This window comes from Stenella coeruleoalba (genome assembly GCF_951394435.1).
Source record: "Stenella coeruleoalba genome assembly, chromosome: 1".
Classification (NCBI taxonomy): Eukaryota; Metazoa; Chordata; class Mammalia; order Artiodactyla; family Delphinidae; genus Stenella; species Stenella coeruleoalba.
Window position 1 is genome coordinate 74,937,145 of NC_137169.1, and position 12,780 is coordinate 74,949,924.

Sequence of the window (12,780 nt, forward strand, 5' to 3'; positions counted from 1 at the left end):
CATTAAAATGTAAACATTTGTAGGTTTCACTGCAGAAATAGTATTGTTTGATTATATAATGCTGCCCCAGACTTACTAGGGATGAATATAATATAGTAAACATAACATATCCTCAAAGATTTCCAGTAAGAGAATGCAGATCGTTTATTATCATTGCACATTATCTACTAAGTGCCAGGTATTAATTTAGGTATTATTTCATTTACTCCCCTCAACAACCCAGTAAATTCGCTCTTGCCTGAGGTCACCTAACGTGAACCATATGTAGAGGCAATATTCAAATTCAGGTTTATCTCAGTCAAAACCTTAACCACTTTTGAAAGTTTAAAAAAGCATTGAAAACAAGTCTCTTAAAAACACAATACTGGCGATGTGGGAGGTAAAAATAATTCTTTGATAAGATGTAGCATCCTCTTCTTCCCTCCTTCCAGCAAATAACACTACGATCATCTAAAATTTTTATCGTTTTCACATGAATGTCTGAGAAAACACAGATATCACAAAAAAGGTACTTCTAAATGCCTTTCTTCACTTTCCCCCCCTAAGAGTTAAGTACAGGACCATATATATTTATCTTGCTACTTATAGATCACCTTTTAGCAATCAAAATTTTCTGCAATCCTGATCTTGCCAAACATCAAGTTCAATAAGTATGTCTTCCGTATTCATCTAAATCAGTGGCTCTCAAATTTTGCCTCTCCCCACTGCCCCCATCCCAGGGGATGTGTGTGTGTGTGTGTGTGTGTTACCAAAATCTAGTCAGTAGAAGCCAGGGATGCTGCTAAACATCCTATAATACACACGCCAGCCACTCACGACAAAGAACTCTGTGGCTCAAAACATCACAGTGCCAAGATAACAAATCATGGAAAATGCTGAACAAGAATGAACAAAATATAGGAACACACTAAAGAGATTTCCAAGCTGACTATCAACCAACTAAGCAGAATATTCTAAGTATGGCTATCAACTAACAGGGAATTCACCTTAATGCTTTACTATTCATCAAACATCCAAACACAGACATTTTAAATTCAGTTCGTGGCATTTTCCATTTATAAATAATAATGGGCAATTTAACAAAGAACAAATAGAAAAATTCGGTTCCATAGATTTCTATTATTTATTTCACCAAAATAGTTATAAGAATGAAAGATCATCTTACTACCACAGATTGGATTAAGTCAAACTTCACTCTTGAATTTTAAGATATTATTCTGAAACATGTGGCCAAATATTCCATATCTAAGTAGCAATTAAATAAAATCAAATTAAAACAAAATATCATTTCCACTTTCCAAAATAGCAACAAAATTTTTTTAAAAAAGAGACAACTCAGTGCTAGTGAGATGTTTAAACAGGTATTCTCATTTACTACAAATGGAAATGAAAACTGGCTTATCCCTAGTTTATTATTACTAGCCCTACTTTATAGATGAGGAAACTGAAGCACAAAAAGTTAGGTGGCTTAGCTTAATATCACATGGCTAGGAAGCAGCTGGTTAGAAATCTGAACCCAGGCAGCCTAGCTCCAGTTTGTGCTCTTAACCACTTCATTTTACTGTCTCTATGTTTTATAGAATTTTTTTTACAACTCTTTAAAATGCATCAAAAATGACTGGAAGACAAAATTAAGGGTGAAAAGACTGGTGAAAACATTTACAATGCATGCGACAGATCAAGATGAGATATAAGCAGGCACATTAAATGAAAAAATTCAACTGTTCAACCTCTAATCAGATATGCAAAAAAGTCTAATAATATTCAATTAAAGTGCAGTATAACTAAAATAGGCACTTATACATTTTTGTGGAAGGTACAAAGTGGTACTTTTTTGGGGAGGACAATTTGGAGTTTCCTTCAAAAGTATAAATGCATGTAGTCTCTGACCCAGTAATTCCACTCTCTAGGAATTGATCATACAGAAAAAGTCACATAAGCACACAAAACAATTTATTCAAGGATGTTTATAACAGCATTATTTGTAATAATTAAAATCTAGAAATTAGCTAAAAATGTTCATGAATATAGGAATAAATAAATTAGGATATAGTCATAGTTGAAATATACTACTTAAACAAAGTGAGGTAGATTTGCATTAACAAGTAAGATGTCCATAATATATTGTTAAATAGAAAAAAGCTAGCTGTAGAAAAAAGCGTGTGCCTTTATTCACATAGATGAATAATGTTTAACTTGAGAGTCATGTAACTTTTTATACTTTTATATAAGCATTTAATATTATGTTTTACTTTATTAATTGAAAAAAGGACACATGATTAGAAGAAAACATAAAATATTATCAGTGGTTGTCTCTGCGTAGTGGAATTAAAGGTGCTATTTTTCCTTTAATTTTTTTTATGATGAGGATGTATTACTTTTTTTGTTTTAATTTTTTTTTGAGGATGTATTACTTTTACAATTGCTACTATATGCTGATTCCTTCCTACACTCCAGTGAGTGTCTAGATAAATTAATACACTAAGGTCACAACTACACAGTAGCTATCATTAGCTCCATTTTACAGATGTGAAAGCAGCTAAGAAATTGACTCTAAAGTCTACTGTGTACTATGTTGCTAAGCTCCGCATGGGAAGACACTAAAAATATAAGAAAATCAAGCCCAAATCACTGTAAATTCATGAGTAAAAGGCATAATGCAAGAAGAGTCCAATTTGCCATTTCAGAGATCTGAGGTGTTCCAAAATAACAGTATAAATTTGTGTTCTGAGCCCAGAAAATACACCGAATGTAGTATTCTTGGAAAAAACTTCCCACATACATTCATGTGTCTAAAGACCCCAAAATTAAAATTTTGAGGCTATATTAGTAGTAGTAAAACCATTCTGAATGGTTTCTTTCATAAAACAGGAATACATTTTATATTTCAGACGGCACAAACCAGTTATCTTAAATTTCAAACAAATTATGTCTATTTCTAAATATGTCAGTTTCAAAATACACAAAAGAATCATCTCATATTTGATAAATGCAAAGTATTACTTTACTCCTAGAAACCAACCAAAAAAAGGGAAAACCACCTTTACAAATATTTGTCTTGAAACATATAAAATAAGTGGATAAACACCATTCTCTAATAATATAATATCTTCTGAAAAGATGGAAGGTTTATTAGAATAATTCTGATCATTCTGTCTCTTCAATTTATGTAGTAAAATTGTGAGGGAACCTTACAGTTTACCTAGTACAACCCCTACCATTATGCCGATGGAGCCCGGAGAAAAGAAGTAATTTGCTCAAGGCCTCACAGTTACTAAGAGGCTGAAGCGGGGAGGACTCACTCAGGTTTTTTGACTCTAAATCCAGAATGTTGACTTTTGAAAGGTATTATCCAATAATTTAGTGGGATACTTATAGTACTTTGGGATCCTGTTCTTTTCTGTACTACTGGGGCCTTTTTGAACCAGCACTTTCAGAGAGCAGGAAACTCATCTCTAATGTATTATCTGTATTCACAGATTCACTACAGACTAAATGTTTTCCAAGTTCCCCTTCTTCTCCATCACTGGCTCTCAAATGAAATTCTATTTGGAATCCCAAAGTAAAAGGATTATAAAAGCCAAGCTGCTCTGGTTAAAAATATGCAGGAATTCTGCTTTGACTTATTGCTTTGTACTTGAAGCTTCTGAAATATTTTCACGGTATCTTAGGTCTCAGAGAGAAGGACAGACACGTACACACACTCTCTTCTCTCTCTCTCCATCTCTCACCACACACACACACACACACACACACACACACACACACACAGCAAACCCAAACTGTTATTAAAGTCACATGACATAAAATTAGCATAAGTTCCTAAATGTTTATTTCCAATTTGTGCAGTCATCTTGTCCTGTACCAATAACAAACACCTCACAGACCACACTTTGAGTAGCAATGTTCTATAGTAAACCAAACCTTAAAAGATGTTCCTAATCAAATCAGAACATCTGATATACTAAGAAAGAAGTCAGACACTTACTTCTTATCAAAAAATGTTGAATTTTCTTTCCTTTTGGTGAATCCATTGGGTAGAAGTTTTAAGTTAATAGCTTGCTTTCGAGCACGATTTTTCATAAAGTACATCTAACAACCAGAAACAAATAGGCAAATTAATATTAAAATGCCTTAAATTCCAAAAGCACGTAAAACAATGTTCAAAACGTAATAGATAAGATTTATTGAGTACTTATGTTTCACAAACTGCCCTAAACAGCAATGTCTCATTTAATCCTCACAATACTATGAGGCAGGTACTATTATTACTCCCATTTCTGCTATTTCAGCTATTTCTGAGATGTAAAGCCTACATTCAAATCCAGGTCTGTCTAATTCCAGAGCCTGTGATTTTAACCATATACTCTATAAGCCAAAAGAAGAATTTTATGGGGATTTAAAAAATACAGGTTTTAGCAATCACAGGGATTACCCATACAGTTCTTTCTTTTTTTTACTGATGGTTTCATACCATAGTTAGCTATATATATATATATGCCTGTTTCTATTACTAGTCAGGTAGCTTCATTCAGGGAGGAACTTTGGCACTGCCTAGTACAAGGCTTAACTTAAAGTAGCCACTGACGTAGGATGTACAAAATGGGATATGAGAATTCTAGCTCTGACATGTGTTCTCCATGGATCATGTAGGTTCGTTGAGCCCATGCTAGCCCATGAAATGATTTGCCTTGCTTGTTTGGTTAACACAGTCTTAAACCTTCAACTTGGTTTACGATAGTCCAGATCTGCAATGTTCTTAGGTACCTGGTAGAATAAAGGAAGGTCTGTTTCTTCTAACTTTCAAAAAATTCCCACAAATAATATTTAAAGGAAAAAAAAAAAGCAGTACTCAACAAAAAACAAAAAAGTATAAACAATATAAGAAAACAAGGCTCAGTGTACTGGAACCAAAAGAGAAAAAAGATGTAGCTGAGAGAGCTCCCTATATATTCAGACACTAAAAAAATCATACACAGATTACAGAACTGCTCTGCAAAATTTAAAGGAATAAAAGAAAGCCTGAAAATATGTGCAGTGAAGAGAAACTATAAAAAGTGACTCAGCAGATTTTTAAATAAGCCAAACTAAAATTTTGCATTAGAGATAAAAAAGATGACAAAATCAGGAGAGGTTAAGGGGTAAGTGTGATATAGGGAGAAGGCCTAAGCCACATTTAATGGTAGTTTTAGAAGAAGAGAGAATGAATAAAGCACAAGTAATATTTTAATAGAAATGAGCTGATAATTCCCATAATTGATGAAAGACACTCCACTGATTCAATAAATCTAATAATTCTCAAGTAAGATAAATAAAAAGAAAGGTGCATTTTCACAGTATAGTAAAAAATGCAGAAGACCAACAATAAAAAGAATGTATTCAGAGAAAATATATTTCAAAGGCAGTTAAAAATGACAAATGACTTTACAACAATAAAAATGGAAGCCATAGACAATGGAAGAGTAATTCTGAACCCAGAATTCTATAGACAAAAATCATTTAAGAGTGATTTAAATGCCAATAGAGTAATCTAAGAGGTGGCAACCAGCAAACTCTCTCTAAAGGACATTCTAAAAGATCTACTTGAGGTAGAAAGTGATCTCTCAGACAGAAAGTCTAAGATGATGGCAGAAAAAATAAAGAGCAAAGAAAGTGGGAAATATGAAGATAAACCAAAACAAACACTGACTGGATAAAACAGTAATTATTGTATGGAGACTGAAACAAAAAAGACAATTTAAATACCTGAAAACAATACGAAAAGTCAGTAGAGTGTTAAACGGAATTTAAGTGTTCTAAGGTAACTGCTGGCAAACTAGGGCCAAATCCTGCCTGCTGCCTATTTTTATAAACAAATTTTGTTGGAATACAGCCCTGTGCATTTGTTTATGTATTATTCATGGCTGCTTTTTTGCTACAGTGGCAGAGTTGAGTAGTTGTGACAGAAACCATAAGGTTTGAAAAAAAGGTTTACTATCTGACTCTTTACAGAAGAAGTTTGCCAACTCCTGTTCTAAGGTCATTGCATTGTTTAAGTACTGGCTTAAGGTACTGATTAACTTTAGATACTGATAAATGAAGTATGCATGCAATGTCTAGCCTAACCAATGAAAGGATAGAAAAAGGATGTATAAGTTCTAAACTGATAAAAATTCAAATGATAAGAAATTACTCAATTAGTCCAAAAGACAAGAAGAAAAAGAACAAAACAAAACAAAGCAAGTGGACAAATAGTACAAGTAAGGTGACACATTTAAAGTCAAATATATAGGTAATTTTATTAAAAAGTAAATGAATTTGATGATTCAGTTAAAAGTTCCAGATTGTCAGAATGGAGAAAAGCTGGAACCCAATTATATGGTACTTTGAAAAGGTACATCCAGAACATAAAGATACAAAAAGGCCTAAAGTAAAAGTAGGGACAAAATACACCATGCAAATACCAACCAAAGGACTGAAATAGTTCAATACCAGATAAAGTACACAAAAAGCTTGAGACAAAAAGGGTCACATCATAATGCCAGAGGTTAAATACACCAAGAATTTCCTGAAGTATGCATCTAATAATTTAGCCTTAAAGCATATGAAGCAAAGCTAACTGAACCACAAGGAGAAACATACAAATCCTTTTGATTTTATCTATTGGGAAATGTTAACACACCTCTCTCAGTAACTGATAGAAAAACAGACAAAAAACAAAAAAAACCCCAGTAGCACTATAAATAATTTGAACAACATAATTAACAAATCTGACCTAAAAGGAATATATTTAGAATACTAGATTTAGCAAATGCAGAATAATTTTTCTTTCCCAAGCAAACAGAGAACATTACAAAATCTGACCACATGCTGGGCCATAAACACAAGTCTTAATGTATTTTAAAAGAATGAACTCAGAAAAAATATGTTCTCTGACCACAATGCAATTAAGCTAAAAATATAAAAGGATATAACAAAAGTCAAGAGGACACATTAACAAAATAGAAAAGGAATCCACAATAGCAACTGATCTAGAAAAGAAGAGGACACAAATAAGGATTATCACAAATGATAATACAACTTCTACAGACATGTAAAAGAAAATATGAAGAACTTTATGCCAATGTATTTGAAAATTTAGGTAAAATGGAAAAATTCTTAGAAAAATGTAGTCTACTAACAATGACTCAAAAAGACAGAGAAAACCTAAATAGTCCAATAAACAGTAAAGAATAAACTTCAGAAGCCCATTAATAAATTTTACCAAACTCCCATGGAAGAAATAATCCCAATGTTAGTTAATGTATCCAGGACCAAAATGGGAGCATTCCCAAATAATTTTATGAAACTAAAATCACAATGATATAGAAACCTAAAAATACCAAAAAGGAAAATCAGAAGTCATTTCACTCATGGACAGAAATGCAAAAATGAATGAATGGATAATGTGTACATATACATAATACAACTGAATTCTGCAAAGTACAAAAAGCAGGGTATGATAATAATATACCATGCAAGTTTAACTTACAATAGAAAATTGATTAAAGGATTATTATTCATACTAGAATATTATATATTAAAAGAAGAAATAATCAAATACAGAAAAAGCATTTGATAAAATATATACACCATTCATGTTAACATCTGTTAGCAAACTAGGAACAGAACTTCTTTAATCTAAATATCAAACTGTATCTACAAAAAATTTAAAAGCAAACATCATGGTGAAATCTTGAAACTTTTCCCTCTATGATCAGGAGTTATGAAACAAAGATGTACAGAACAGTTAATATACCAGGCCCGAGACTGTTATCCTTAGAAAGTTCTGTTGGCAAGACTGGCTCTTGGCTGGTGTCTGGGAACTTGACTGACTGGTAAATGGACCCTACACTGACATAAAACTTTTCCTAAAATGATAAGAGTGGTTCACTGTGCTGAAATTGCACAAAAATGTGGTTTTATCTGCTTCCCTTCTGGGAGTATGGAATTTGGCAAGTGCTAGGGCGAGGGTGTTTCTACGATAAGCCCCCAGTAAAAACCTTGGGCAGTGAGTTTCCCTGGTAGACAATAACTTCAAACATTAATTATCATAACCCATTGCCCGAGGAATTAACTGCGTACGATGTGACTCCAATAGAAGAGGACTTTGGGAAGCTTGTGGCTGGATTCCTACAGACTTTGCCCCATATACTTTTTCCTTTTGCTAATTTTGCTCTGTATCCTTTCACTGTAATAAATTTTAGCCATGAGTACAACTGTATGTTGCATCCTGTGAATCCTTTCAGCAAATCATCAAACCTAGGGATGCACTTCTACTTACAACATAAATATCTACTATCATCAGCACTATTTGACATTCTTGGAAGTCCTAGCTATACCTAATAAGGCAAGAAAAAGAGATAAAAGAACAAGGACAGAAGGATAGAAACAAATTGTGATGAACTGTTTATAGAGAAAATCTCAAAGAATCTATAGATAAGGTATTGGGACAGACTTTAATATGGTTACTACTATAAAATAGACAACAAAAATATCTCATTCCTAAATACCAGCAAAGAGATAATAAAACATTAAAAAGAAAACACTACTTAAAATAGTATGAAAAAATAAAGTGCCCAAGAATAAATCTAATAAGAAATATACAAGACCTTCACTGAGAAAGTTGTAGAGATGTTAAAGAACCAAATAAATGCAGAGATACAACAGTCAAGGATTTAAACATTCAATGCTGTAAAATCCAATCACTCAAGTAACTCTACAAAATAAATGCAACCCCAATCAAAATTCCCAGGTGGGGAAGGTAGGACTGTACAATCAATAGGCTGATTTTTCATATTTGTATAAAATTACAAAGAGCCACAGCCATATTTTAGAAAATACTCCAGAAAATATTCTAGAAAAATGGCTATATTCTAAAAAATGAATGAAGTGGGAGGACTTACTTTTTCAGTGAGTTTCAGTAAAAGACTACAATAGTTTAGAGTATTGAGCATTGGTGTGGATAGATAAGAGGACCACCAGAATGAACAGACAGGCCAGAAACTGACCCAAGCATATATGGATGCTTGATATATGACAAAGATGGTCCTGCAGTGCAGTAGGGAAAGGATGAATTTTTTCAATAAATGATGCTAGAAAAAGTAGATTATCCATGTGGAAAATTACATAGGACCTCCACTTGACATGCTAGACAAAAATCAATTCCATGTTTACAGACATAAATGGGAGATGCAACACTGTAAAGCTTTTAGAGAAGTTACAGGAGAATAGCTTCATAACAAGCTAGGGAAGGATTTCTTTATAAACTCATAAAACTATTAACTATAAAGGAAACATACAACAATTTTTACTACATGAAAATTAGGAACATCTGTTTACCATAAAACACTAAAGAGAGTAAAAAGACAAGCCACAGAATGAAAGAAGGAATTTACAACACATACAACCAACTAACAACTAGCATCTAAAAATACAAAGAATTACTACAAACCAGTAAGAAAAAACAACTGACGAATGAAAAGATGAACAAAAGACTTAACAGGCATACCACAAAGAAGAATATCCAATTGGCCAATAAAATATTTGAAAGGTGCTCAATCTCTTTAAGAATCAGACTACAAATTAAAAATCATAATAAAATAACACAGCCATCAAATTGACAAAAACTCAGAAACTCTGACCAAGTCAAGTATTGGAGAGGATGCGACAACAGGTACACTTAAACACTACTGTGAGTATAAACTGGTATCACCACTTTGGAAAATGTTTTGGTAACGTATAGTCAAATTGAAGATATGCATATGCCACAACAAAGCAATTCAGCTTCTAGGTATAAACCCCAGAAAAACATATGTATAAGCAAACCACAATTCCTAAACAGAAGTGTTCACTGTTTCTAAAATTTAGAAAACCCAGAGTCCATTTATTACAGAAAATCCAGAAATAAGAATGGTTCAGGAAAGGGCATAAGCTGGTGGCAGGAACTTTTGAGAAGGTGGTAATGTTCTATTTTTGACCTAGGTGGTAGTTACATGGATGTTTACTGCATAATTATTCATTAAATTGTATATTTCTGGACCTCCCTGGTGGCGCAGTGGTTAAGAATCCACCTGCCAATGCAGGGGACACAGGTTCGAGCCCTGGTCTGGGAAGATCCCACATGCTGCGGAGCAATTAAGCCTGTGCGCCACAACTACTGAACTTGCTCTCTAGAGCCCGTGAGCCACAACTACTGAGCCCGTGCACCACAACTACCGAAGCCCATGCGCCTAGAGCCTGTGCTCCGCAACAAGAGATGCCACCACAATGAGAAGCCCATGCACCGCAATGAAGATTAGCCCCTGCTCGCCGCAACTAGAGAAAGCCCACGTGCAGCAATGAAGATCCAACGTAACCAAAAAAAAAAAAAAAAAAGGTGTATTTCTATTTTATGCTTTTTTATATGCATGTCATATTTCACAAAAAACATTTTAAAAAGTAATTTATCTTTTAAGTAGAATTTAATTATGTCTAATTAAGCTTGAGGGGAAAAAAAGACTTGGTGCATGGTAATTTTTCTTTCAGATGTGGGTAATGTCATGTCTGTACCAAAAACACCAATAAAATAAATTGTTTAAAAGGTACTAAAATTCTGCAACTCCAATACCAAAATGGTATTGAAAAATGAACATAATTCCATGATGTGATTTAATAATATTATTTTAGAACAATGGCTGTTGCAAAATACTTCAAATATGTAAGTTTTTAATTTTGCATAGTGCATAAGGAATGAAAAAGGGATGAAAGTATGAAAAGTATGAAAATTAAGTATATTAAAACAAGTCCTGTTAGCTCTTCCTTCAAAATTCAATTGGGAATTTTGAAGGAATTGGGAAGTGTAATCACTTCCCAATAATTCTAACAGCATCCTCTCTGACTAGAACCACAACAGCAGCCTTATAACTGGTCTCTCAGCTTCCAATCTTCCACTCTTGCCTACTCAAGTCCACTTTCCAGAGAGCAGCAAGAGTGATCTTTCAAAAAGCAAACAGGCTCAATGTCCACCCATGGCTTCCATTTTTACTTCGAATACATTAGGAGCCCTCACTAGTTTCTTTAACCTCACATTCTACATGCTCCTCACTCAACTACGCTTGTCACCTTGCCCCTCTTTTAACTCCTCAAACACCCTAACTTCATCCCTGACTTTCTCCTTTTTTTGCGGTACGCAGGCCTCTCACTGCTGTGGCCTCTGCCGTCGCGGAGCACAGGCTCTGGACCCGCAGGCCCAGCGGCCATGGTCACGGGCCCAGCCGCTCCACGGCACGTGGGATCCTCCAGGACCGGGGCACGAACCCGTGTCCCCTGCATCGGCAGGCGGACTCCCAACCACTGCGCCACCAGGGAAGCCCCTGACTCATTCTTTACTTTTGTCTCTACCTGGAAAGTCTTTTTCCAAACCTTCACATGACTGCCTCTTTCTCATCATTCAGACTGCTGCTTAAATGTCATCTTTCAGAGAAGCCTTTCCTGACTACTGTATGGAAAATAGTACCCTTATAACACCCTCCTCCCCCAGCAAACAAACACCATTTTCATTTTCTTTAATTTCCTGTGTCCTATCTTCCAGATGCACTTAACGTTACCTGAAATTATATTTGTTCCTCTACTCATCTCCTGTCTCTCCTGCTACAATACAAACTCCATGAGGAGAAGGACTTTGTTTTGGTCACTGCTGTATCCCTAGTAACTTAATATATTTGATGAGTGAAAAAAAAAAAAGAATCTAATTCATTAGAAGAAATTCTAACTGGAAGGGAGTAGAAGAAATACTTACATGTTTATTGCTTATTGGTCTTTTTAAGAAAGCATCTCTAGAAATATGGTCTGCTGTTCTTGCCACATCTTCCAAAAATCGATAATCTACAAATATCGAAATAGAAAAATAAACAAATGATATATGCCAATGGCCAGGAAGCATCAATTGGCTATGCAGAAGATGGCTTACCACTTAGGAGATTCATTTCAGAAAACTGTTGCATTGAAACATATGCAGTTTTATCTCGAACTCCATTACATGTCAGTTCTGCTTTGTGTTTCTTTACACAGGGCAAACTGAAGAGACAAAAGAGGAGGTACTTTTACACTTTGAGGTAAAAAGGATACAGGCAGAGATAACAGGGTAGGAAATGACATACATACCTGCAGGAATAGCGCATACAACGTGGACATCTGTACTTTGCTTCTTCTGTACCACAAGTTTCACATCTACAAAAGCCCACATGAAACTTGATAAGTTATCAAATATTAATTTTACATGTTTATTTATAAACTTTTAATGCTGAGTCAATTACTCATCACAATCAATTTACAGACATGTAATCATAGTGAATAAAGTAGATGCAAGTAACTCTTATGAAATACTTGATAACTGTCAAACATCATTAGAAAATTCTCCTCTAGGAAATGACAACTACATTTACAATGTTGTTACTGATATGTAATTCAAGAAAACACGTATTAAATTAAAAAAAATCATCTCACTTTGACTTCCTTTCCTACTATAATCTGAGAATGAGATCATTCGATATTTTAACTTTTAACTATTGACACTGTTAACAATCGTGTGCGTGCACATACCCAGAAGTCCAATCCATGAGCTATGTTTATTTATCTCAAAGGCAGACACACCAGAAAAAGATATAACACCCAGGCAAATTTAGAGAGTAGCAGTTGAATCTTTCTTTCTCAACTCCTCACCCAACCTAGAATGGGCGTCAAAATAATCTAGAAATGCTATTATCCAGCATCTGTCTTCAA

General features: G+C 34.3%; 1 protein-coding gene across 3 annotated transcripts in view; it reads right to left on the minus strand.

Annotated features, from left to right (window-relative positions):
- Positions 1–12,780, minus strand: part of ZNHIT6 (zinc finger HIT-type containing 6) — a 58,080-nt gene that overhangs the window by 43,860 nt on the left and 1,440 nt on the right. For all 3 annotated transcript variants that reach the window (XM_079924124.1, XM_079924123.1, XM_079924125.1), the window contains exons 2-5: positions 12,163–12,228; positions 11,969–12,075; positions 11,798–11,883; positions 3,989–4,092 (exon numbers count right to left, since the gene is read on the minus strand). In XM_079924124.1, coding sequence (XP_079780250.1) covers positions 3,989–4,092; positions 11,798–11,883; positions 11,969–12,075; positions 12,163–12,228 — 363 coding nt within the window. The remainder of the gene's footprint in view (positions 1–3,988; positions 4,093–11,797; positions 11,884–11,968; positions 12,076–12,162; positions 12,229–12,780) is intronic.